Source organism: Zootoca vivipara, chromosome 5 (assembly GCF_963506605.1).
Source record: "Zootoca vivipara chromosome 5, rZooViv1.1, whole genome shotgun sequence".
Taxonomy (NCBI): Eukaryota; Metazoa; Chordata; class Lepidosauria; order Squamata; family Lacertidae; genus Zootoca; species Zootoca vivipara.
The window spans coordinates 96135354-96160080 of NC_083280.1; the positions used below are offsets into that span (position 1 = coordinate 96135354).

The 24727-nt window shown below is 44.3% G+C and overlaps 1 protein-coding gene across 1 annotated transcript in view; it reads right to left on the minus strand.

Annotated features, from left to right (window-relative positions):
- Positions 1 to 24410, minus strand: part of ATXN10 (ataxin 10) — a 69946-nt gene extending 45536 nt beyond the window's left edge. The window contains exons 1-3 of the mRNA XM_035137735.2: positions 24069 to 24410; positions 21667 to 21858; positions 20258 to 20340 (exon numbers count right to left, since the gene is read on the minus strand). Coding sequence (XP_034993626.2) covers positions 20258 to 20340; positions 21667 to 21858; positions 24069 to 24235 — 442 coding nt within the window. The 5' untranslated portion in view covers positions 24236 to 24410. The remainder of the gene's footprint in view (positions 1 to 20257; positions 20341 to 21666; positions 21859 to 24068) is intronic.
- Between the last annotated feature and the right edge of the window lie 317 nt (positions 24411 to 24727).

A 24727-nucleotide genomic window follows, 5' to 3' on the forward strand; every position in this document is an offset into this window, starting at 1 on the left:
CTATGTAAATCTTCACCCCGGGATTATTTTCAGTTAAAGAAAACTATTGATTTTCAACAAAATATTAGTCAAGTTTGTAGCTACGCCTCCAAAAGAAGAAGGCCAGTAAATTTAAATAAGAATAATAAAAGAATTCCAGTCTATAAAGGTCTAAACATAGCATACAGGACACTTTGGGCAAGACTTACAAGTTCTCAATTTCTTCAGTTGTTTACAAGCTGGCTTATAAACATACTATTACATATTAAAATATAGTTAAACAGATATTACTAAAAGGCAGCCCGTTGCAAATGGAAGTGTCGTTTGCCAGGCCCTGGAAATAGCAAAGGAGTATCCGCTTGGAAGGGACGGAGCCAGCTGGCAACCAGAGTTGCTAGAAGGGCCTGGGAACATTGCTCCTTTGGAACACACAGAAAGAAAACTTGAAATAAGGTCACTTGGGGTTAGGCACAAAGCAACCTCTGACTTTTACTTTCTTAACTTTTTAAAACTGATTTTTCTTCAAATCTCAAAGATTTTTTAAAAAAACTGTTTAAATTAGCGTAATGTTGCCTATCTTTATACAAAAGGGGACATGGAACCAACACTGTACAGTACATGTAAGAGAATCAAAACACCTCTGTCTCAAGAAGCTGACAATTTAAATGTCAGTGCTAGAAGTGATAAGAAGAAAGAGAAAGGCAAAGATAACAGGAGACCTACCGTATGTCAGCAAATGCTCACATACAGAAACCACAATATAGGTACATACACACACACACCTGCAGGAATTTACAATTATCATAACTATAAGAAATCAAAATTAAATGAGATAGATCTTAAACCCTGACAGCCTATTATTGCATTATGATAGCCACTTTGAGACTCCTTAGGATAGTGATAAAGCGGGATATCAAATCCAAACTCCTCCTCCTCCTCCTCCTCCTCTTCTTCTTAGTACATTTTATTGAGTGCTTTGAGTGGGAAGAGAGAAGAGATACAAGTATGAACAAAAACTTGAATGACAGATCTGCATCAAGTTCCATTGCAGAAATTAGTAAGTTTTGCCTTTAGACTTTTTCCACTTATGCCCTCTCTAAAGTTATGCTTTCTGTTAGCAAAATTATATAATCCAGGGTCTCTTGAGCCAAAAGTCCATAGCACATCATTTAACTGCTAAATTGGTTCTATCCTTAACCAACAACTATCAGTTCTCAATCAAGTTTTAGAGCTTGGTTTATTCTTTTTTGCTCAACCGTATTTTGTTCTCAATCATATTTTAGCCTGCATCTTTTTTCTTTTAACACCCCTCCCCCCCCCAAAAAAACTGGGCAAGTCCGCATACTTAAAAATAGCTTACAACTTCACAAATATCAAATCATTATGTGATGGATGGGTCAACTTCAAAATTCTCACTGAAGTTAAATATCACCAACACATCACCATCATGCTTTTAAAATTTGAAAGGTATGATGATTCTATTATTCTGTGATATAAATTAAGATTCATCTCAAATGGAAGACTGATGTTAAGAATCTATATTTACTACTAGGAGTTCAGATACTTGGCTAACGAGTCAAAAGCATCATGAAATTCTGCAACAGTAAGATCATTATTACTCTTGACTTATAAAACAAGCATAGAAAGACAAATATTCTAAACGCCAAACAAGTCACAGCTTTGCACTCCAGCTTTTTTTCTTTTTTGGGGGGGGGGGGGTAGGACATCCAGTTCACATTATATAGAGGGGCACCTATTTTAACTTAAGATTTAAAGACACATCTTCCTGTGTGCTTGGCCAGTTTAGACATCATGAAACTGTGGCAGAGTTGTGGCTGTGGGGACATCTCTGGGCAAAGGTCATATTCTTGTCTAACGAGTTGTCAAAGAATGTATTACAGCCCCCTCTAGTGGCAAGTCCCTCCAGTTTAACCAAGCTGTTAGCAGCAATCCTTGTTTTTAAAAATACATCCAATTTTAGAAGCAAATGGGTGCTGAAGCTTAATCCCTCCGGTATCTTACCTTCCTGCAAACCTACCCTGGGACTGATTCATACATGATCCTGACACTTCAATGACTCCTTTTTCTCCCCAGCTGAGCTCCAATACCAGAATGGAACAGGTGGGAAAGGAAACGTCCGGCTCTATGGCCCCCTTTCAACCTTTATGTAAGACCCCTTTCCATCACCACATCATCACCACCTGGCCCCACCCCACTGACTGCTTGTGTCCCACCTTAACTCTCACTCTCAACTCTCCTCCTCATGGGCCCACCCTATACCTACACAAACTCCCGCTCCTGCTCTCACCTGAGAGGAACTGAAATTAACAATCCCCTAGTTGCACTGTCCCGCAAACTCCCATAAGAGGCTAACACTCTGTTTCAGTCTTTTTGAACTGTGTGTGTGTGTGTAATCAGTGTGATTACAGAAGCCTATTTCAATTCCCCCAGACCTAAATAAATAAAAAGCAAGACATTGTTTCTAAATTTAAATAATAATAATAATAATAATAATAATAATTTATTATTTATACCCCGCCCATCTGGCCGGGTTCCCCCAGCCACTCTGGGCGGCTTCCAAAAAAAAACCAGAAATTCTAAAATACAGAAATCCATCAAACATTAAAAGCTTCCCTAAACAGGGCTGCCTTGAGATGCCTTCTAAAGGTCTGGTAATTGTTCTCTTTGACCTCTAGTGGGAGGGCATTCCACAGGGTGGGTGCCACTACCGAGAAGGCCCTCTGCCTGGTTCCCTGTAACTTGGCTTCTCGTAATGAGGGAACCGCCAGAAGGCCCTCGGAGCTGGACCTCAGTGTCCGGGCAGAACGATGGGGGTGGAGACGCTCCTTCAGGTATACCGGACCGAGGCCGTTTAGGGCTTTAAAGGTCAACACCAACACTTTGAATTGTGCTCGGAAACGTACTGGGAGCCAATGTAGGTCTTTTAGGACCGGTGTTATGTGATCTCGGCGGCCGCTCCCAGTCACCAGTCTAGCTGCCGCATTCTGGATTAGTTGTAGTTTCCGGGTCACCTTCAAAGGTAGCCCCACGTAGAGCGCATTGCAGTAGTCCAAGCGAGAGATAACTAGAGCATGCACCACTCTGGAGAGACAGTCAGTGGGCAGGTAGGGACTCAGCCTGCGTACCAGATGGAGCTGATAAACAGCTGCCCTGGACACGGAGTTGACCTGTGCCTCCATGGACAGCTGTGAGTCTAAAATGACTCCCAGGCTGCGCACCTGGTCTTTCAGGGGCACAGTTACCCCATTCAGGACCAGGGAGTCCTCCACACCCGCCCAGCTCCTGTCCCCCACAAACAGTACTTCTGTCTTGTCAGGATTCAATCTCAATCTGTTAGCCGCCATCCATCCTCCAACCGCCTCCAAGCACTCACACAGGACCTTCACCGCCTTCACTGGTTCTGATTTAAAAGAGAGGTAGAGCTGGGTATCATCAGCATACTGATGGACACCCAGCCCAAACCCCCTGATGATCTCTCCCAGTGGCTGCATATAGATGTTAAAAAGCATGGGGGAGAGGACAGAACCCTGAGGCACCCCACAAGTGAGCGCCCAGGGGTCTGAACACTCATCCCCCACCACCACTTTCTGAACACGGCCCAGGAGGAAGGAGCGGAACCACTGCATGACAGTGCCCCCAGCTCCCAAGCCCTCTAGACGGTCCAGAAGGATGTTATGGTCGATGGTGTCAAAAGCCGCTGAGAGATCCAGCAGAACAAGGAAACAGCTCTTACCTTTGTCCCTAGCCCGCCGGAGATCATCGACCAGTGCGACCAAGGCAGTTTCAGTCCCATGATGAGGCCTGAATCCTGACTGGAAGGGATCCAAATGGTCCGCTTCTTCCAGGCGTGCCTGGAGTTGTTCCGCAACCACTCGCTCAATCACCTTGCCCAAGAATGGAAGATTTGAGACTGGGCGATAGTTGGCCATATTGGCCGGATCTAAAGATGGTTTTTTAAGAAGCGGTTTAATAACCGCCTCTTTCAGCGGGTCTGGGAAGGCTCCCTCATGGAGAGAAGCATTTACCAACCCGCGAAGCCCATCGCCCAGCCCTTCCTGGCTAGCTTTTATAAGCCAGGATGGGCAAGGATCAAGGAGACAGGTGGTTGGTTTCATTCGTCTAAGCAGCCTGTCCACATCCTCGGAGGTAACAGATTGAAATTGATCCCACAAAACTTGACTAGACAGGACTCTAGCACTCCCCCGCCCCGGCCCTGCTCCCACGGTGGAGTCTACCTCTTCCCGAATCTGAGCGACTTTATCTGCAAAAAACTTTGCAAAATCATTGCAGGAGATCATGTGGCCCGTACTGGGCCCGGATGGAGCAGGTGGTTCCGCTAAATTGCGAAACACCTGGAAGAGTCTCCTCCTGCTGTTTTCTGCAGATGCGATGGAGACGGTGAAGAAGGTCCTCTTCGCCGTCGCCATTGCCACTTGGTAGGCTCGAAGTTGAGCTCTAGCCCGTGTCCGGTCTGATTCAAAATGAGTTTTCCGCCACCGGCGCTCTAGCCGTCTCAACGACTGTTTCATTGCCCTCAGCGCCGGGGAAAACCACGGGGCTGTCCGGGCTCCATGCAATCTGAGAGGGCGCTTCGGAGCCAGACAGTCAATAGCGCTGGTTAACTCCGCATTCCAGCGGGCCACCAGGGAATCAGCTGAAAGGCCATCGACATGGGATAAAACATCCCCTACCACTCTTTGGAAGCCAATTGGATCCATTAAGTAGCGGGGGCGGACCATCCGAATCGGTCCCACCTCCCTGCAGAGGGAAAGGGTTGCGGAGAAGTCCAGTTGCACCAGAAAGTGATCTGACCATGGCACTTCTTTTGTTTCGCTTTTACTTAATGTCAGATCACCAACATCCATAGAGGTAAACACCAAGTCCAAGGCATGTCCGCGGCTATGAGTTGGGCCAGACTTATTCAGGGACAGCCCCATGGTGGCCATGCTTTCCACGAAGTCCCGAGCGGCTCCTTGTAAGGTCGTGTCGGCATGGATGTTAAAATCCCCTAAGACAACCAAGCTAGGTGTCTCCAGGAGCACATCCGACACGACCTGAAGCAGCTCGGGCAGGGAATCCTTGGTGCAGCGGGGAGGTCGGTACACCAAAAGGAATCCTGTACTGCCTCTATTGCCCAACTTCCAGAACATGCACTCAGAGAACTGGGTCTTCCCAATAGGACGCCTGGTGCAAACTAATGACTTCCTAAAAATCACTGCAACCCCCCCTCCCCGCCCAGATGGCCTGGGTTGCTGTGCATAAGAGAAACCTGGTGGGCAAGCAGCGCCAAGAACGGGCCCATCGGCTTCCTCCAACCAGGTCTCTGTCACACATGCCAGGTCAAATCCTCCATCCACAATCAGGTCGTGAATGGCGGTGGTCTTATTCATCATCGACCTGGCATTGCACAGCAGCACCTTCAGGTCATGTGGGTATCCCTTGCTGATTCCAATATCCGTCCGGTCAGGACCAGACCTGGAGGCAGGGATAGTCCTCAGACAACGACTAAGTCTGCCTCCTCGGTAATGACATGGTCTGGTCTTAGCGTAACTCCTCCTCCTACCCGTGACCACTGAGATCGGTTGTTCCAGTGCACACCCCCCTGTGGAATCTGCCCCAGCCATTTTGCTTGCTGGGACCCCCTCCCGGGCAGCCCTGACCCCTCCCCTTAAAAACAAAATAAAACCTCTAAAAAACAGCAAAGAACTCAACAAAAGAAGAACACAAAAAAGACAATAAAACAATAAAACCAAAAACAATAAAAATTACAAATACACTAAAATTTAACAGATTCCCACCCCCAACTAAAAATCCCTCCCACCTACCACCCCAAACACAATAAAACAATAAAACCAAAAACAATAAAAATTACAAATACACTAAAATTTAACAGATTCCCACACCCAACTAAAAATCCCTCCCACCTACCACCCCAAAGAAGATAAAAACATTAAAAATTCTTTAAAAGGCATTTTAAAAAGGACTCTGTGCTGTTTCAAGTTCCCCTGGGCAGCACCAGCAGCAGAGCGGCGGCAGCAGTCCTTTATGAGGCCTTCCAGGCCCCGCCCTAGACCAGGTGGAAGGAGGCAGGGACAGGGCCTGTGGGCACTCACAGCAGGAGAGAGTCCTGGGCAGCACCAGCAGCAGAGCAGCGGCAGCAGTCCTTTATGAGGCCTTCCAGGCCCCGCCCTAGACCAGGTGGAAAGAGGCAGGGACAGGGCCTGTGGGCACTCACAGCAGGAGAGAGTCCTGGGCAGCACCAGCAGCAGAGCAGCGGCAGCAGTCCTTTATGAGGCCTTCCAGGCCCCGCCCTAGACCAGGTGGAAAGAGGCAGGGACAGGGCCTGTGGGCACTCACAGCAGGAGAGAGTCCTGGGCAGCACCAGCAGCAGAGCAGCGGCAGCAGTCCTTTATGAGGCCTTCCAGGCCCCGCCCTAGACCAGGTGGAAGGAGGCAGGGACAGGGCCTGTGGGCACTCACAGCAGGAGAGAGTCCTGGGCAGCACCAGCAGCAGAGCAGCGGCAGCAGTCCTTTATGAGGCCTTCCAGGCCCCGCCCTAGACCAGGTGGAAAGAGGCAGGGACAGGGCCTGTGGGCACTCACAGCAGGAGAGAGTCCTGGGCAGCACCAGCAGCAGAGCAGCGGCAGCAGTCCTTTATGAGGCCTTCCAGGCCCCGCCCTAGACCAGGTGGAAGGAGGCAGGGACAGGGCCTGTGGGCACTCACAGCAGGAGAGAGTCCTGGGCAGCACCAGCAGCAGAGCAGCGGCAGCAGTCCTTTATGAGGCCTTCCAGGCCCCGCCCTAGACCAGGTGGAAGGAGGCAGGGACAGGGCCTGTGGGCACTCACAGCAGGAGAGAGTCCTGGGCAGCACCAGCAGCAGAGCAGCGGCAGCAGTCCTTTATGAGGCCTTCCAGGCCCCGCCCTAGACCAGGTGGAAAGAGGCAGGGACAGGGCCTGTGGGCACTCACAGCAGGAGAGAGTCCTGGGCAGCACCAGCAGCAGAGCAGCGGCAGCAGTCCTTTATGAGGCCTTCCAGGCCCCGCCCTAGACCAGGTGGAAAGAGGCAGGGACAGGGCCTGTGGGCACTCACAGCAGGAGAGAGTCCTGGGCAGCACCAGCAGCAGAGCAGCGGCAGCAGTCCTTTATGAGGCCTTCCAGGCCCCGCCCTAGACCAGGTGGAAGGAGGCAGGGACAGGGCCTGTGGGCACTCACAGCAGGAGAGAGTCCTGGGCAGCACCAGCAGCAGAGCAGCGGCAGCAGTCCTTTATGAGGCCTTCCAGGCCCCGCCCTAGACCAGGTGGAAGGAGGCAGGGACAGGGCCTGTGGGCACTCACAGCAGGAGAGAGTCCTGGGCAGCACCAGCAGCAGAGCAGCGGCAGCAGTCCTTTATGAGGCCTTCCAGGCCCCGCCCTAGACCAGGTGGAAAGAGGCAGGGACAGGGCCTGTGGGCACTCACAGCAGGAGAGAGTCCTGGGCAGCACCAGCAGCAGAGCAGCGGCAGCAGTCCTTTATGAGGCCTTCCAGGCCCCGCCCTAGACCAGGTGGAAGGAGGCAGGGACAGGGCCTGTGGGCACTCACAGCAGGAGAGAGTCCTGGGCAGCACCAGCAGCAGAGCAGCGGCAGCAGTCCTTTATGAGGCCTTCCAGGCCCCGCCCTAGACCAGGTGGAAGGAGGCAGGGACAGGGCCTGTGGGCACTCACAGCAGGAGAGAGTCCTGGGCAGCACCTTGCACTAGATGGCATGGCAGGCAATTCCTTACTTCACTTCAGGACATCAATAGAAATAAGCAATTGTTCCTTGCACCTAGCAGTTCGAAAGGCGAAAGCACGCCAAGTGCAAGTAGATAAATAGGTACCGCTGTGGCTGGAAAGGAAACGTCGTTTCCGTACGCTGCTCTGGTTCACCACATCACCCAGAAGCTGTCTGCGGACAAATGTGAGCTCCCTCGGCCTATAGAGCAAGATGAGCGCGGCAACCCCCAAGTCATCCGCGACTGGACCTAATGGTCAGGGGTACCTTTACCTTTACCTTAAGAAACCAGAGTTCATCTGTATCCTTACAGAATGTGTAGCCTTACAGAAGGGAGCATTCCTTCTAATGCTTTCCTTTCTAACAAAGTGATGCAGAGGGAATGTCATGGCAGACTTCCATACAAGCTGCTCCTAATAAAACATACCTAAAATTGAGCCATTTCTAGAGGAAGTTTTCAATTCCCCAAAGCAAGACACAGGGCAAGCATGTTCAGGTTTGTCTTACCAAGGCAATACATATTTAATTTGCCAGCAATCCAACTGTTAGCAGCAGACAATAGCTGTGTGTGACTTGGTCTTTGAGTAGCGGAGTATTTCTGGCCCATGCAGATACAGCATTAACAAGAATTATATATACCTCAAGACAGTTTAATACAGTATATTCCTAGATCTTATGTGTCACAACCTAACTTCAGGTTTTCTAAGAGTATTTCCAGAGGGTCAGTTTGTTAGTCTGTTGACAAAGAGTTTTGTGGCACCTTAAAATCTAACAAATTTATCGTGGCAGAAGTTCTGTTGAACTAGTGTCCACTTGCATGCAATGAAATGGACTCTAGTCAATGAAAGCTTATGCTAAAATATTTTTTTGTTAATCTTTAAGGTGCCAGAAGGCTATCTCTTATTTTTGGAAGATCCATTGGGACAGATCTTCTTGGCCATCCAGTTTGCTTCCACCTCACCACCAAGAAAAAATACAAAAACAAAACTTGCTTGGGATAACTAGTCTAGGTTAACCTAGGTAGAACAAAATGTGTACTGTAAAGTAAAAAAAAAAAGGCTGCAGCTGTAGCAGGAGAGGTGGTAGCCCTGAACACAAATAAAAAAAAATTAGCCGGCTGTCTACACATGAAATAAACAGCTCCTCTAGTCAAATTGTGAGCTACATTTCCATCCTATTATGCCTTAGGAACTGCTGGAGAGAGAGCCCCATCAGAGCCCTTCACATTTGGCAAAGGCAAGATGTTATTTAGGGACCTGAGAAGACTATGTGTCCTTTGGAATTTGAATCAGGAGTCTGTCTTCTCAGCATTGGAAGCAATCTTTCGTAGGCTAGATGGTTTCCTCTATCTGAAGGAGAAAAGCGTCTTTTCAATCCATCCCTATTTTCTAATTTACAGTTGATTTTACTCTTCAGGTTTAAATGACACACACACCCCAGCCCTTAGTGACTCTACAATGATTTAAGCAAGGTAATACAAAAGGTTTTTTCTGTGAATGGAACTGTAGGCAATAGTAAATAAACAGTATTTTTGAGTTGCTAGAGAGATTCCATAATTTAATGGTAAACTTTAATTTTGGATTTTCAATGCACTTGCACACTTGAATGCTATGCCTTTTGGAGCTGTGCAACAACGCTAAATTGCACCAGCCTTCTTACAAAGTTGGATAACTTGTGAGAGGGCCAACTTAAGGCAGAATATATTGCCAGCCCAAGCCCACAGTTTGGAGATGAGAGCAACCCCTGAGAATACAGAAACTGGAGAGGGTGTTAAATGCAAGTTTTAAAACATGCAAATGGTGGTAATTATCAGGGTTGCAGCAGGCATGTGGGAGGTTAACTCTTTTCTCCCCAGCTGAGCTACTAAGACAAATTTGTCCTCTGAAGCATGCACACGAAAGCTCATACCAAAATAAAAACTTAGTTGGTCTTTAAGGTGCTACTGAAGGAATTTTTTTATTTTACTTTGTCCTCTGAAGGTTGTTTTTGCATTCTCTTATTGGCGCTAACAGTTGATACTTTTTGGATTTTAAACCTACAAGTTAAAGGCCTCTGTTGACAGGGACAGAAAGCAGTTTTATTCATTCTGTGGCCCAAAAACCAATGCAGAAATTTCCTTACCTCTGTTCGTTTTTAGTGCCCCAGGGCCTGCAAGTATAATTACTTTGAGGAACTGAGGGACTAAATTGTAGTTAATAAATTAAACATTATTGATTGCTTGAAGGTCCTTTAGGCTTCGCCAGTCCCTGGTGCATTAGAACAACAGTTAATCTTTCTGTTAAAGAACAAGTGTTCTCGTTTCAGATACCTCATAGCAAACACAATTCTGGGATTAGTCCTTCATTTAAGCATATAATCAGGCAACAGTATCCCTTCAAAGAGCAATTGCATAAAATCAGCAGAAAATGAATGGTCTGAGTCTTAACCTGAACTTCAACCACACTTGGTAACCGAGAAAAATAGTGAACAGGGCTGACTGGCCACCCACTATGAGTTATTCATAGTGACCATATGACCTGCCAGTTCACAGGGTGTAGCAGATGTTGCAAACCTAGATTTATAGAGATGTCTGGATGGACCGGCTGCTTCATTTAATTTCAAAGAATGTCTTCTGTGAAAATGAGGGATCTTAGCTTTGCTCATCAAATTCCAAGATTACATCCCTGGAGTTGGGAACTATACATTTTAAAAGACAGGCTGTTTTGTTGACACAAATAGGGCCAGAACTCCACTTCCATGACAGGATAGCAAGCAAAAGGAAGGAAGGAAGGAAGGAAGGAAGGAAGGAAGGAAGGAAGGAAGGAAGGAAGGAAGGAAGGAAGGAAGGAAGGAAGGAAGGTAGGTAGGTGGAGGAGGGGTTTGTAGTCAGACTAATCATCATTGAGCCCTTTATTGTTTACTCTGGTGTAAGTCTCCAGAGCATAGGAGCCAACTCCTAGGGGCCGTGGGGTATTTGGCCCCCCCAATAAAATATTTGAGGGTGCTGCCCCCCAAGCTGATGTATGTGGGGCGGGGGTTACCTGGATCCCACCCCCAAAAAATTATTCAAGTTGGCACCCCTGCTCATAGCTGCCACGTTTTCGCTTTTCTCGCGAGGAAGCCTATTCAGCATAAGGGAAAATCCCTGTAAAAAAGGGATAACTTGGCAGCTATGCCCCTGCTCCCGACTCTCAGGCAGAGGTGTCTTGCATCATCTGCTACCTGAACGCTCTTTTCTCCTTGCACTGTTTATTTTGTTTCTAAACTGGAGGTGCCAGGGATTGAAACTGGACTTTCTGTGGATAGCATGTGTTCTCCCACTGAGCTAGGGTATCTTTATTGATTCTTTTATTTCTTATATTGCATTTTATTGTATTGCAATCTGAACAGAAGAAAGCACGATTGAGAATTTTAGAACGGGGTTGCCAATCTTTTTGAGCCCAGGACCACATTTGGAAATCGAAGAAACTGTTGTGAGCAGCATATAGGCCTACTAATTTTTCAGATGGAAAACTGGTGGTTTATCACCTTCTCTGTCCAAATAAAAACAGGCACTCCTGACCAAATAAGCAAACCTGCATAGCTTGTTTAAGTAAAATTGAAAAATTTGGAGGTACAGGGGAGCACCTGAGGGTGCCAGGGTGTCTTATGGGTGCCACACTGCAGACCCCAGCAAGCTGGACCAAAAAACTACCAGCCTGTGTGATATATATCTTATTATTATGGGGTCCTTTTGCTAAGTTTATGAATTTCATTTTTATTGTTAGCCAACATGAGCAGTATTCTGGAAAAAGTAGGATATAAATATTCTGAATAAAATTTTTAAAAATAGCAGTATTTACTTAGCAGGAAAAAGTTTGTGGTTCTCCCTACTAGCTGTTTTAAAACTACTAATGTATTTTTTTAAAAAAAACTATTTTAATTAGTTTTATAATGTAACCAGTACTACTTTTATGTTGCATTTTATTATATAAGATGGGAGGGACGCGGGTGGCACTGTGGCGCTACAGCGAGAAGGTAAACGTAGTTTCCATGTGCTGCTCTGGTTTGCCAGAAGCGGCTTTGTCATGCTGGCCACCTGACCTGGAAGCTGTACGCCGGCTCCCTCGGCCAATAAGGTGAGACGAGCGCCGCAACTCCAGAGTCAGTCATGACTGGACCTAATGGTCAGGGGTCCCTTTACCTTTACCTTTATTATATAAGATAAGGCAATTAGAAATCAAATCAGCTAAAATATTCATTTTTCAATGAAAAATTGAATCGTACTGTATAGTGAATTTCACACTCAAGGCCAACAGGCAAAAGCTACAACACCCAGGTTTGTGTAGAATGATGCCTCCACCTAAGAATACACTCCCCAAGCCCAGTAAGACACACGGGGCTGCTTACCAATCTCTGGAAAGGACATGAGAGGGCTCTGGGAACACTGCAGGGCCCTCATGTGGTCTTCCCAAAGGCCAGTAAGCAAGAGTTCAGAAAGCTCTTTATGTGGCCGGATTTCCCTCCTTTCCACTTATTTATTTTAGCATAAGTGAATTCAGCTTAAAGCTGCAAATTACCTATATCGACATCAAAAGACACATCAAGCCATTTCTGTGGGAACCACGTGCACCTGTCATGAATCATTTGTGCAAAAGCCTGCTTTTGCTTTCAGATCTTCTTGCTGTTGTTGGTTCATTTGCTTGCAAGACAACCAAGTTTTTAGGAGCCTATAAGCCCTAAAGATCACTTTCAACTCTCATATTTTAAAAATTGTCAATTTAATAATTGTTTCAAGAGCAAATTCATCCAATAACATCCCAGGAACAAAAAGATTAAATGTTTCACTTCAAAGCATAATACGAGAGTTGCACAGCATAAAGTATGACAGAACAAATATTGCCCACAACAGAAGTGACAGTTTATTTTACAGCAGATATTTATAGTGTTAACAGTTAAAAGGCCACGAAGATTGCTTTTTGCTTGTTTTGTTGGCTGGTCAACAGATAGCAAGGCATGAAACTCACACACACCATCAATAAGTCAAATAAAAACTTGTGCATCTGTTTACATAAAATTTGGATGAGTGTAATGTATTTGTAATATGCCTGCTATTATACTGAGAAATATTACTTTGACAATGTAATTACATCTTCTGCTTCAACTACGGTAGCAAAATACTGGCCTCAATTCCCTGTCCTGGAAGTGCAGAAAGACAAAGCAAAGATGTAAATAAGTAGCTTTTAAGCTATTTTTATTATGTAATTCAAGAAAAGTCAGTGCAGATTAGCATCACAGTCATTATTGCTATTATTTATTTGCAACTTCAAATATCTAAGTGATTCTCTTAAAACAACAAATATACAAAATACAGTAAAATATAATTACAGCTACAGTACAGTAAAATATAATTACAGCTTCTGATAGCAGAAAGTGAGGAGGAATTAAAGAACCTTTTAATGAGGGTGAAAGAGGAGAGGGCAAAATATGGTCTGAAGCTCAACATCAAAAAAACCAAGATCATGGCCACTGGTCCCATCACCTCCTGGCAAATAGAAGGGGAAGAAATGGAGGCAGTGAGAGATTTTACTTTCTTGGGCTCCTTGATCACTGCAGATGGTGACAGCAGTCACGAAATTAAAAGACGCCTGCTTCTTGGGAGAAAAGCAATGACAAACCTAGACAGCGTCTTAAAAAGCAGAGACATCACCTTGCCAACAAAGGTCCGTATAGTTAAAGCTATGGTTTTCCCAGTAGTGATGTATGGAAGTGAGAGCTGGACCATAAAGAAGGCTGATCGCCGAAGAATTAATGCTTTTGAATTATGGTGCTGGAGGAGACTCTTGAGAGTCCCATGGACTGCAAGAAGATCAAACCTATCCATTCTGAAGGAAATCAGCCCTGAGTGCTCACTGGAAGGACAGATCCTGAAGCTGAGGCTCCAATACTTTGGCCACCTCGTGAGAAGAGAAGACTCCCTGGAAAAGACCCTGATGCTGGGAAAGATGGAGGGCACTAGGAGAAGGGGACGACAGAGGACAAGATGGTTGGACAGTGTTCTCAAAGCTACCAATATGAGTCTGACCAAACTACGGGAGGCAGTGGAAGACAGGAGTGCCTGGCGTGCTCTGGTCCATGGGGTCATGAAGAGTCGGACACAACTAAACAACTAAACAACAACAACAAAACACAAGCACAACTATGTAACTGAATAAACATTGTGTGGAGATAAAATACAGTCTGGACTTAGTCTGGGAAGTTCTGTTCAATAAGCGTCCAAGAATATACCAATTTGGTGTTTATCTAATATATTAAGGGACAGAAAGGGGACTATACAACTAAATGTTCAGTGGTGGATAACAAACAACTGGCCCACTGATGCACATGGTATTAAAAAAAAATCCACAGCAGACCAGAGCAGACAGTCAGGTATGTAATGGGAAAGGTATATCTCAGACTAGCTGGCCCTCAAACAACTGGCCACTGCAACAGTCTAGCCTTGAGGTTGCCAGGGCAAAAAGCTCCATGGCCAGATTATCTCAGTGCAAGAAAGGTAGCTGGCACACCAGGCAAAGCTGGTTAAAGTATGCAGATGCTTACCAACAGGGTTTTAGTCTTTCAGGGATTCAGCTTCAGTTTATTAGCCCTCACCCAGCTCATTACTGCATCCAGGCACTGGTTCAGAACTTTTACACATATACAGTACATAACCAATCACACACACAAACACACCTAACAAGCTATAATTAGCTATGAGGGGCAAGGGTTGAGACAGTATGTCATCCACTGGATGTCTATTTGAGAATGCAATGGCAGAGGAAAAAATAGCCCTTTTTTGCCCATCATTGCAACATAGTAGGCATTAATGTGTACTCTAAGGTGTGTTGGGTCACCTTTGCAATGGGTTTTTTGTGCCAAGAGCGCTGTAGCCATTGCCAATCTTGCTTCATAACTCGTAGCTCCCTAGAGCACCAAGGTGTGTTTCAAACTCCACAACAGTGGAGAGGGCAATCAGGAGAGAAAGCGTGACTAGCCCTACACATTTCACTGTTTTAGGGGAAGACAAGGGCCTCAGTAACATTGCCAGTTCTCTCCATTAGATTCCATAAGTCTCTGGGATGGACCATCTGAATAGGTCCTGAACCCCTGCATGGGGAGAGAATCACCATGAGACCAAATCTCACCAGGAAGTGGTCTAGCTTGTTTGAATCCCATCTATAGTTGGACCACACACCCCAGGCTAAATCTGTCCTGCTCTGTGGGTTGGGCCACTGATGAGCTGTGATAGCTCCAAAGCCGTCATGGAAGGGGCCTTGGCATAGACACTGAAGTCACACAGAACCAAAGTCCTGAGTTCCGCCAATACCACTTCCACCAGCTTGGCCAGCAATGCTGTCTTAGAGTCATATGTAATAGACTTGTAGAGTTGGAAGGGTCATCTAGTCCAACCCCCTGCAATACAGCAATCACAGCTAAATAATCCCTGACAGGTGGCCATCCAACCTCAGTTTTAAAACCTCCAAAGAAGGAGAGACCATCACCTTCCGAGGGAGGCATTTCTATTGAAGGGTGGTCAGTACCCCTTAGGATGGATCCCAGATTCAGAGGTTTCTGGGTGAGTGGAATAGAATATTCACTCTGCTGTGAATATTATAGTCTAACTATATTGTGAAACTTGCAAAAGGAAATCCCAATTTCAAAAATAAAAATTAAGAGAATTAAAACAGTAGCAGTTAATTGGAAAAAAAAAATGAAATTTATCTTGGGGTATTTAACTGGTGTAAATGGGGTTTTTCTCACAATACAATTATTAGTACCAGAAAAGGGATTTTCCTCTCCTCAGGAATGCGGCAGGGGACGAAAGGATTATATTTCATACTTGCTACAAACTGATTAATTACCAGCTTCCTCCTCAGCTGATGCAATTTTCTTTTTAAAAAAAACCTGCATAATGAATGTAATGGTACAGTTTACATCACATACAGTTTGCTTTTAAATTGTGCAGAATGATAATACAATTCACAAAGTCAACAATACTCCTAACTCAACCCATTAACTGAATAAATATTCTAGAACAATATAAAAATGTGATTTAAATTTCTTTTTATATAATTGCATATTTGTTGTATGCAAATTGGTCATAATATAGAAGCTGTTAATTGAACAGCTTCTAAATTATGATTGATAGATCTAAGTAAACATGAAAGCAGGAACAGTAAATAAATTGGGTTAAAACTTTTAGAGCAGGGACTTGGCTGTTCCCTTATATAAAAATGCCTTGCTCTCATTGCAAACTGCAAATTGCAGTTTGACCTAACCAGACATTAGACAGCAGTTATTTAAGTCACAGCGCTTTGCACGGTATTTCCTTTTCTGCTGCTTTATTCATTAATACATCGTTAAAAATAAACTCCTCCCCACAAGTCAGCCACAGTGGTTAAAGGCACATAAGGCATACCACTTCAGTGTGTGTATTACTGATTCCAAACGGTTGGGACACTCTGGACTTTCCTACCCACATTATGAACACCACAATAAAAACTTAAAATAGTTGTTACTGGATGAGAGAGAAACACATAGCCATTAAGATAATTAACTTAGAAGATTTTACTGTATTCTTTCCCAACAGCGACTCCATTTCCTCAGGGTCTTGCGAAAGAAAAACGTTAAACAACAACTGATGAACTCCTTTTACCAGTCCACAATAGAAAGTGTCCTTTCATATTGTATCACAGTGTGACAGCCATGGGCAGAAAGTGAATACAGCGCATGATCTCATGGGCTGTCCCTTGAGTTCGCTAGATGACATTGCAAGGGAAAGTTGCCTTAGGAGAGTGAGAAAAATTCTCAGGGATGATTCACACCCCAACCAGCATCTCTTTAATCTTCTACCCTCGGACAGGAGAAATATAAGTATAATCAGCCATACCAACAGGCTAAAAAAATAGCTTCTATCCGTGGGCTGTTAGGCTGTCGAATGGAAAATAACATAGTGAAATTGACTTGTGAGGTGGTGTGTTGTTTGATAAGTGATTGAGTGTTTGGGGGGGGGAGGGAGGCTCATTTAATTTCATTGTACACAGGTTGTGCAATGACAATAAAGGTGGTATTATTATTATTATTCCTGGTTAGAAGAAATGCAGGTCCCAAATTATGCCACTTAAATATAGGTAGAGTACATTAAGACATGCTTGAATTATACTCCCTAACATCACCTCTCTGCTTTAAGAGGCCCAGAATTGTTGCGACAGAATGCTCCACAACAAAATGACATCCAGGCTTTCACAAACTTAAAAAGGAACTGCTGCCATCACAAATAGTAAGATACACACAAACACTTTTTGAATGATTTCTGCCATCACCAAAATTACCCCCATTTGGGGACTCATTAATCCCCTCCCTCCTCACCCCCCAAACACATTTGTGTAAAAAGTTCTCCTGAGAGAGCTTGCAGCCAAGCACCAGTTTTGGGACCTACATCAGGAAATGGGCAGAGGAAAGGTGACCCCACAGGTTGTCTTGGGCCTCTCGGCTTTCAATAGCATCCATCACATGATCAGCCTGGCCTGAAAGCCCTGGAAAGGAATCCCGGCGCTTCCAGGAGACAACTCTGCAACGGAGGGCCTTGGGGATCTATTCTGCCCCTCATGCTATTTAACAATGAAATGTAGCCACTGGCTGAGCTTATTTGAAACGTTTAGGTGAAGTGTCATCAGGAGGCCAATGGCATCCAGTTTTGTTTCCTCCTTTTTCCTCTTAATTCAAGTGTGATGTGGATGTTCCTTGAGTCAGAAATGAGCTGGATGAGTGCCTCCAGAGCTATAAATTTATTATATTGGGGCTCGGAATGAAGCAGACCCTTTACCACTTGAAACTGCATCGTGCAGATGCAGAAATAACATTCTCTTCACCATCACCCCCAACACAGAGTAGGCTCAAGGGAAATAAAATTCAATCCAGACAAAGGGAGGCTTTCTCCTGATGGTTTATTATTTAATAGACTTTGAAGTGATGTTGGCCCATAACAAACGAGATCATGTTCCCCTCATAGCTTGTGGGTGCAGATATATCTGTGGCCAGGGATACCTTTTTGCTCATTTCAATTAGTATGCCATGTTTCCTTCTGTGGTGCCTTTGTCATAACTGTACACACCTTTGAAACCTCCCCATATGTTGTGTCAGACTGCCTCTGAAAAGCAGCCTCAAAAACTTCAACTGGATCAGCATATGACAGTCATGTCATTTATTTTAATCTGTTTTAATTTTAATTTGTTTTAAAGTAGGGCTGCATTTTTTCCTTGATTTTATTGTCTTATCTTTTTGTAAACCACTTTGAGGGTGATTTTTTCAATCAAGTGGGTTATAAATTTATTTGCCTTATGTTATGTATTACTCCAGCACTTGAAGAGCTTTGCTGTATTTCCAGGTAGAATTCAAAGTGCTGGTGGTGGCCTATAAAGCCCTAAAGCAAAACAGGATGTTTTCTTCTGTATAAACCTGATAACAGAAGGTGGCTACTAAGATACAAGCCTTTTCTGTGTCAACATCCAGGTTGTGTCCTCTCCAGAGAAATTGGCTTGGCACCTAATCTTGTCTTTTCACATCAAGTTAAACCTTGTTTTGATTACATGAACTCTTGGTGGAAAATAGTTTGAAATTATTCCACCTTCACCTGTCCTATCATTTAATTCCATTGCTGTTTTATCTGTTTACTCAGGTTTCATATTTCATTAATGAATGCTGATGTGCACCTCCTTGAACAGGGTAAAATGATCATTTAATATAATAAATATGGCAACAACATCCTGGATGATGGAACCTGTGTGGAGAGGGTGACAACGTTCAGATTTCTGGGCATTGAGTTACAGGAGGATTTGTCCTGCAGTGTCAATATAAGGGGGACTGCGAAGAAGGCGCAGCACGGACTGTATTTTTTTTGAGAATTTAAAGGAAAAATCACCTTCCGCAAAAGTTGCTGCTTGCTTTCTATCACTGTGCCATTGAGAGCGTGCTCACGTACGGCTTATGTGTGTGGTATGGAAGCTGCACTTGTCGGGATAGGACAGTGTTGAGCAGAATTATCAAAACAGCAGAGTATCACTGGAATTTGCTGCCAAGGAGTGTGGTGGAGTCTCCTTCTTTGGAGGTCTTTAAGCAGATGCTTGACAGGCATATGTCAAGAATGCTTTGATGGTGTTTCCTGCTTGGCAGGGGGTTGGACTGGATGGCCCTTGTGGTCTCTTCCAACTCTATGATTCTATGGTTGTTCTCTCTCTACCTTAGAACATATTTATACCATCAGGTGCCATAGAAAGGCACTAGACATACCAAGAGACTCATCACATCCTGGTCATCATTTCTTTGAGCTCCTGCCATCGGGACGGAGATATAGAACAATGAAGGCAAGAATGAGCCGTCTCAAGAACACTTTCTTTCCTAGAGCAATTTTGGCCTTAAATGGACATTCTGGACTTTGAAGTCATTTTATTTTCATTTGTTTACTGTTCTGTATTGTATTGTGCTTATTAGTATTTTAATTCATGTGGAGTGTTTTAATTGAGTTGATACAGCAATCGAGAAATTTCGTTGTTCCCGCAAGGGGACAATGACAATAAAGATCGATTCTATTCTTTTGACTGGGATTGAACTTGGGGTTGTCTGCATGCAGAACACATTATCTAACACCGAGTTATACCACTCAGTTTCAAGCTTGCAAAATTAAAGAACACCTGCTTTCAAAGAAAAGTCTTTTGATTTAGGCTGTTTGTATAGAGACCTGTAATAGTATCCTAAGTGTCACAACATGCTAATCTGGAGGTCAGCTGGCAACTCCCATAGCATGATCTCATTGTACAGCAACTAGCAGTCCCACAACATTTGGAGTGTGTGCAACAGCACCCCAAGGCCCTACATTGCCACGGCAGCAATTAGCTAGCAAGGTGTTCTGTTTGTCATGGCTTTGTAACAGAATAAAGGAATAACTCTCTCTCATAAAGAGCATACCGCTCAAGAGTGAAGGAAATAAAAGTACCATCTAGTCTGCCTTGGCCAGACTACACCTGCAATAATGTGTCCAGTTCTGGGTAACACAATTTAAAGATATTGACAAGCTGGAATGTGTGCAGAGGAGGGCAACCAAGATAATCAAAGGTCTGGCAACCAAGCCTTGAGGGAGTTGGTATGGTTAGCCTAGAAAAGAGGATACTGAGAGGAGATATGATAGCCATCTTCAAATATCTTAAGGGCTGTCACATGAAAGATGGAGCAAGCTTGTTTTCTCCTGCTTCAAAGGGTAGGACACAAACCAAAGGCTTCAAGTTACAAGAAAGCCACAAAGCATTTGGGGGGGGGGGGGGAGAGAGAGAATCAGGACAGTTCCACAGTTCTAAGAGTTCTACAACACGGAGTTGGAGGCTGGACATGTAAAGTCCTTTTGTTCAACTGGAATAGTGTTGTCCTTTCTTAGGTATGTGTGAGCACACAGGCAAGCAAACATGTTTGTAAGTTAGTAGATATGTGGGCTCATGTACGTAGCCCCCACAATATCTTACCTGTCAATAATGACTCCAGATTAGTTTCTAATTTGTGAAGTAATTGGATCAAGTGTACAGATGCATCAATTAGCCCCAGGTTCCTGTTATAAAAGAACAGTTTTAAATTTAAAATTCTCTGAAATTTTAAAAAAAGCACCGAAGCCAGTGTTTTATACAGAGTTGTATCATAATATAAAGTCCTAAATTTGTAATACATATTGTAATGTAATAAATGAATTCTCCCCTAGGAGTAACTGACTGAGTTTCCCTAAGGTAAGAGTGACATAAAGGGAATGAGTAGGAAGAAAAGCCAAGGGAAGGAAGATGGCTTTAAAAATACTAGGAAAGAGCAGACTGTAGCTTAAAAAACAACAGGCCCAGAGAAGTCTAGGAAAGGGAGGTCATATGGGCAATTATGAAAAGGAATGAAAATAAAAAGACCTAAGATGGCAAGGCACGCCAGGAGAGAAAACAGACAGGAGGGGGGTTTCAAAAGAACTAACAACTCATTCTGACCCCTCACATGATTAAAGTGCACTTCTGCATTGAGGGTCCTTGTCCAGCCATGGACAAGTGACAATTCTAGAAAATCGGGTTTTTCAACTGTGCAGGGAACCTTCATGGATAGACAACGCTCCCTGTTGCAGAGCACTTTAAATCACATGAAGAACACCCCAGAATTCACCTGACCTCAGGGGCAAATAAAATGCACATCCTTGCAGCCAGCAAATATTAAGTAATCCAGATGCACAACTAACAAAAAACCAGATCTTAAATACAGTGGTACCTTGGTTTGCATACGTCTTGGTTTGCATATGTTTTGGATTGCAAACCAGTCAAACCCGGAAGTGCATGTCCCGGTTTACAAACTTTTTTTGGATTACAACCCCCTTTTTCTTTTATTATGAACAAATATTTTTGGGAGGCCCCATTGGCGAAAGAGCACCTTGGGTTACAACCTGTTTTGGTTTACAAACGGACCTCCAGAATGGATTATGGTTGTAAACCAAGGTACCACTGTAATCACAAGACTTGGTGAAGATAATATCTCTGAAATCTCACTTCATGAGTATTTTAAAAAGAGCAAATCAAAGAAAAAAACAGTTGTCAGAATAAATCTTGTGTTCACGCACCCTTGATTCTCTTGCACATTAATTTACTTTCAGAGAATATGTAGATCTATAATGATTACACACTGGTCAGTTAGCCTGAGCCACACAATTTAACAAATGTGGGCAATTCACTCACAAGGTTCCACTCAAAGGCCAAGAGTATACAGCAAAGTGAAGTGAACTGGTGAGGAGTGAAATGCATTTCAAAGAGAGCCTGCTTCAAAAGTTAAATCAGCTATGAACTCAGTTGGGTGAAACCAGTTACTGTAATTTAACATTTAAAAAACTAGGCAAGTATGGGAGCAAGAATCATACCTCATAATGTTCTGATTCTTGGTACACTGAACACAAGCATTCCGAAGGCATCTGAAACATTCTGATACCAACAGGAACAATGAATCTGTGTGTTCCACTGTATTATTTTGCTTGTAGGTCACATCAATTGCATAAGATGCCTTCCTCAAAATTTGCAGGAGATCTTGGAATAGGCTTTCTGTTGCTTTTTCCCTGATAAGAAAAATAAATGTAAAGTAGTCAGCATCAACAGTACATTTAAATATATATATATACATAAAAGGATATCAGTTGCACCATGCAATATTTTTTTAAAAAACAAACAAATCCAAGCTGTTTTGCATATTTTGTACTTGATAGGGCTAGGAAAAAATATAGCAAATAAAGGGTTACCCTAGCTTTGAAATATTTACTATAAGTAACCACGAACTCGGGTATTTTCTTCAGCCTCTACAAGCTTCATAAAATTGTGAAAAGAATTCATAAAAATTGGAAGTTTTTCTAAATTCTGAACTTAAGTTCCCAGGGCAAGGCAAAAGGTGAATTATTCTGTTTGTTTATTACACCCACTTTTCAAGTTAAGTGGAGCTTCTAGGCAGTATCCCATCAGGCTTTAACTATACCCAGACCTGCTTAGCTTCACCAAGGTGGCTGCATCACTTACCTTCAGAATATGATGAAACCATCTTGCTGCAACATAGCAGCTCTGGGTACAAGGGATGCCTGAACTGGAATATAAGGAGCTGACTTCAGACCACTGATCCAGCTAGCCCAGGATTACCCACAGTGATGACAGAAACTCTCCAACGGTTCATAGAGGAATTTTTCTTAGCACACCCTGGAGATAACAAGATTGAACCTAGGAATTTTTTGCATGCAGAACTGGCTCTATCACTGAGCTACATTCCTTCCTGTGGTGCCACAGAATGAAGACAAGATGTGAAATTTTAAAAGATTAAGCCAGGACTGGTGTGTATTTCAGTATTTCCCACACTTCTGACCATTAGGTGAAGCAGACTCTTTTTTTTCTAAATTGGAACTGCAGACACCCTTCCTTGCATGGCATAGCCCAGTGGTAGAGCTTCTGTTCTGCAGAATCCTGGAGAGCCACTGCCGGTCCTTGTAGCCAGTCCACCTCAGTGTAAGGACATTTCCAATGCTCCTAGTATCCAAAGATCTGGGCAGGCTCGGAAAGGGCATGCGTGTGCAAATGTGCTAGCAGTTTTATTACAACGTATTTTATTTTTCCCCTGCTCCTCTCCCTCGCCCCTTCCTATAAATTCTAATTGTTATTAATACAAAATACATGTTAGTTATGGTCATTACATGTTACTATGCATTACATGTTACTATGCATCATTTCATCTCCGTAATAATTTTGATAGATACACTTTGACACAATTTTGCTAATACACTCAGAAACATTTTACTCCATGTTTCTTGATGCTTTATTTTAAATTTTATGTAAATGTTGCATGCCATACAACATGTTATACAAAATGTTAAATGCTTTAAATATGAGAATGAATAGAAACTATGTTACCAAAAAAAAGAAAAAGCTCCTCCTGAAGTGGTTCTTAGGATGCTTCTTCATAAAACTGTCTGAACTAGGGTGAGGAATGTACACGGAACCTGCAAGATGCTGAAAAGCAGCATCTTCTACATAAGATTTGTAGCTTTATTATTATTGCATAATAATAATAATAATAATAATAATAATAATAATATAAAGCTATATTACCATATATTATTATTATTCATTGGAAAGAAATTCAGATATATTTTAAAATACATGGTTTTGTATGTTTTGTGATATTTTTATGCATTGTGATTTTTATTAATTACAGTTTAGTAATTGTTTGTTGTAATTGAAAAGTGGAAACTGTTTATTTGCTGATATTTAATTTTAATATTTGCCATTATATTCTAGTCTTTTCTGTATTGGATCTGAATGTTTGACGTTTTATTATGTTTTCATATGTGTTGGAACCGGCCCAGCTGCTGGGGCAATGCAGCCAGATGGGTGGGATAAAAATAATAAAATCGGTGCTATTGTTGTTATTAGTAGTAGTAGTAGTAGTAGTAGTATTTATACCCCACCTTTTCCCCTGACAGGCACCCAAAGCAACTTACGCCTACAAAAAGCAACAGTAAAGCATGAACTTTTGACGCATTGTATTTCTAGACAGATAAAAAATATAAACACAACTGCAGGGAGAAATGGGGGGGGTGGGTTTCCCTTGAAATTTCTGGAGGCTTCCTTACAAAAATCGTTAAGAAGAATTAGAGGAGGAGGAATGGAGCCCCCTCCGCCTGTTTCGTCCCGTCCCTCCTCCAAGACGCAGGCAAAACCACACCCGCCGCGGCAGGAAGACACGCGGCAACGCGTCCACACGTGACGGAGCCCCCCCCGGGCCCCTTACCTGCCCGCCCGGTCACGAAAGAGGGCCGCGATCTGCCCGATGGTTGCCAGGCGACCGGGCGCCGCGGCCTGCTCCTCCTCGGCGCCCCCCGCCAGCCGCGCGGCGAGAGCGGCAAGCAGCGCTTCTTCTTCCCCGGGCGGCCCCGGAGGCCGCTCCGAAGACGCCATCTCCGCCCGGCTCGAAGGCCTCGCTCCGCCCCGCAGCCGCCACTCCAGGCAGGCAGGCAGGCCTGGGCCTGCGCCGCTCGCCCTCCGCGGCCTCGCCAGGGAGGAATCCCCGCCCTTTCCTGCCTGCTTCTCGCGGGAGGCGGGGGTGCCTCGTGGCCCTGCTCTCAGCTTCCCAACCAGCTTCTGTCAAGCTGGATCCAGCAGAGACTGTCCCTGGAAGAAAGGGGTGCAGCCCCTGCGCTGCTCCTCCTGCTCCCGACCCTCTGCAGGAGACTCTCGCGAAGGGGCAGGAGGAGCAAGAGAGGGAGCCCAGCGCCCCACTTTCCTGGGAATGGAAGAAGAAAGTGAGCACTTCTTCCATCTTCCATAGCTGCTCCTCAGCCAGACAGAAAAAGGTTGAACGCCAAGAAGGTTTAAAAAATGTATTCTGTGTTTTTCATAGAATCATAGAGTAGGAAGAGACCACAAGGGCCATCCAGTCCAACCCCCTGC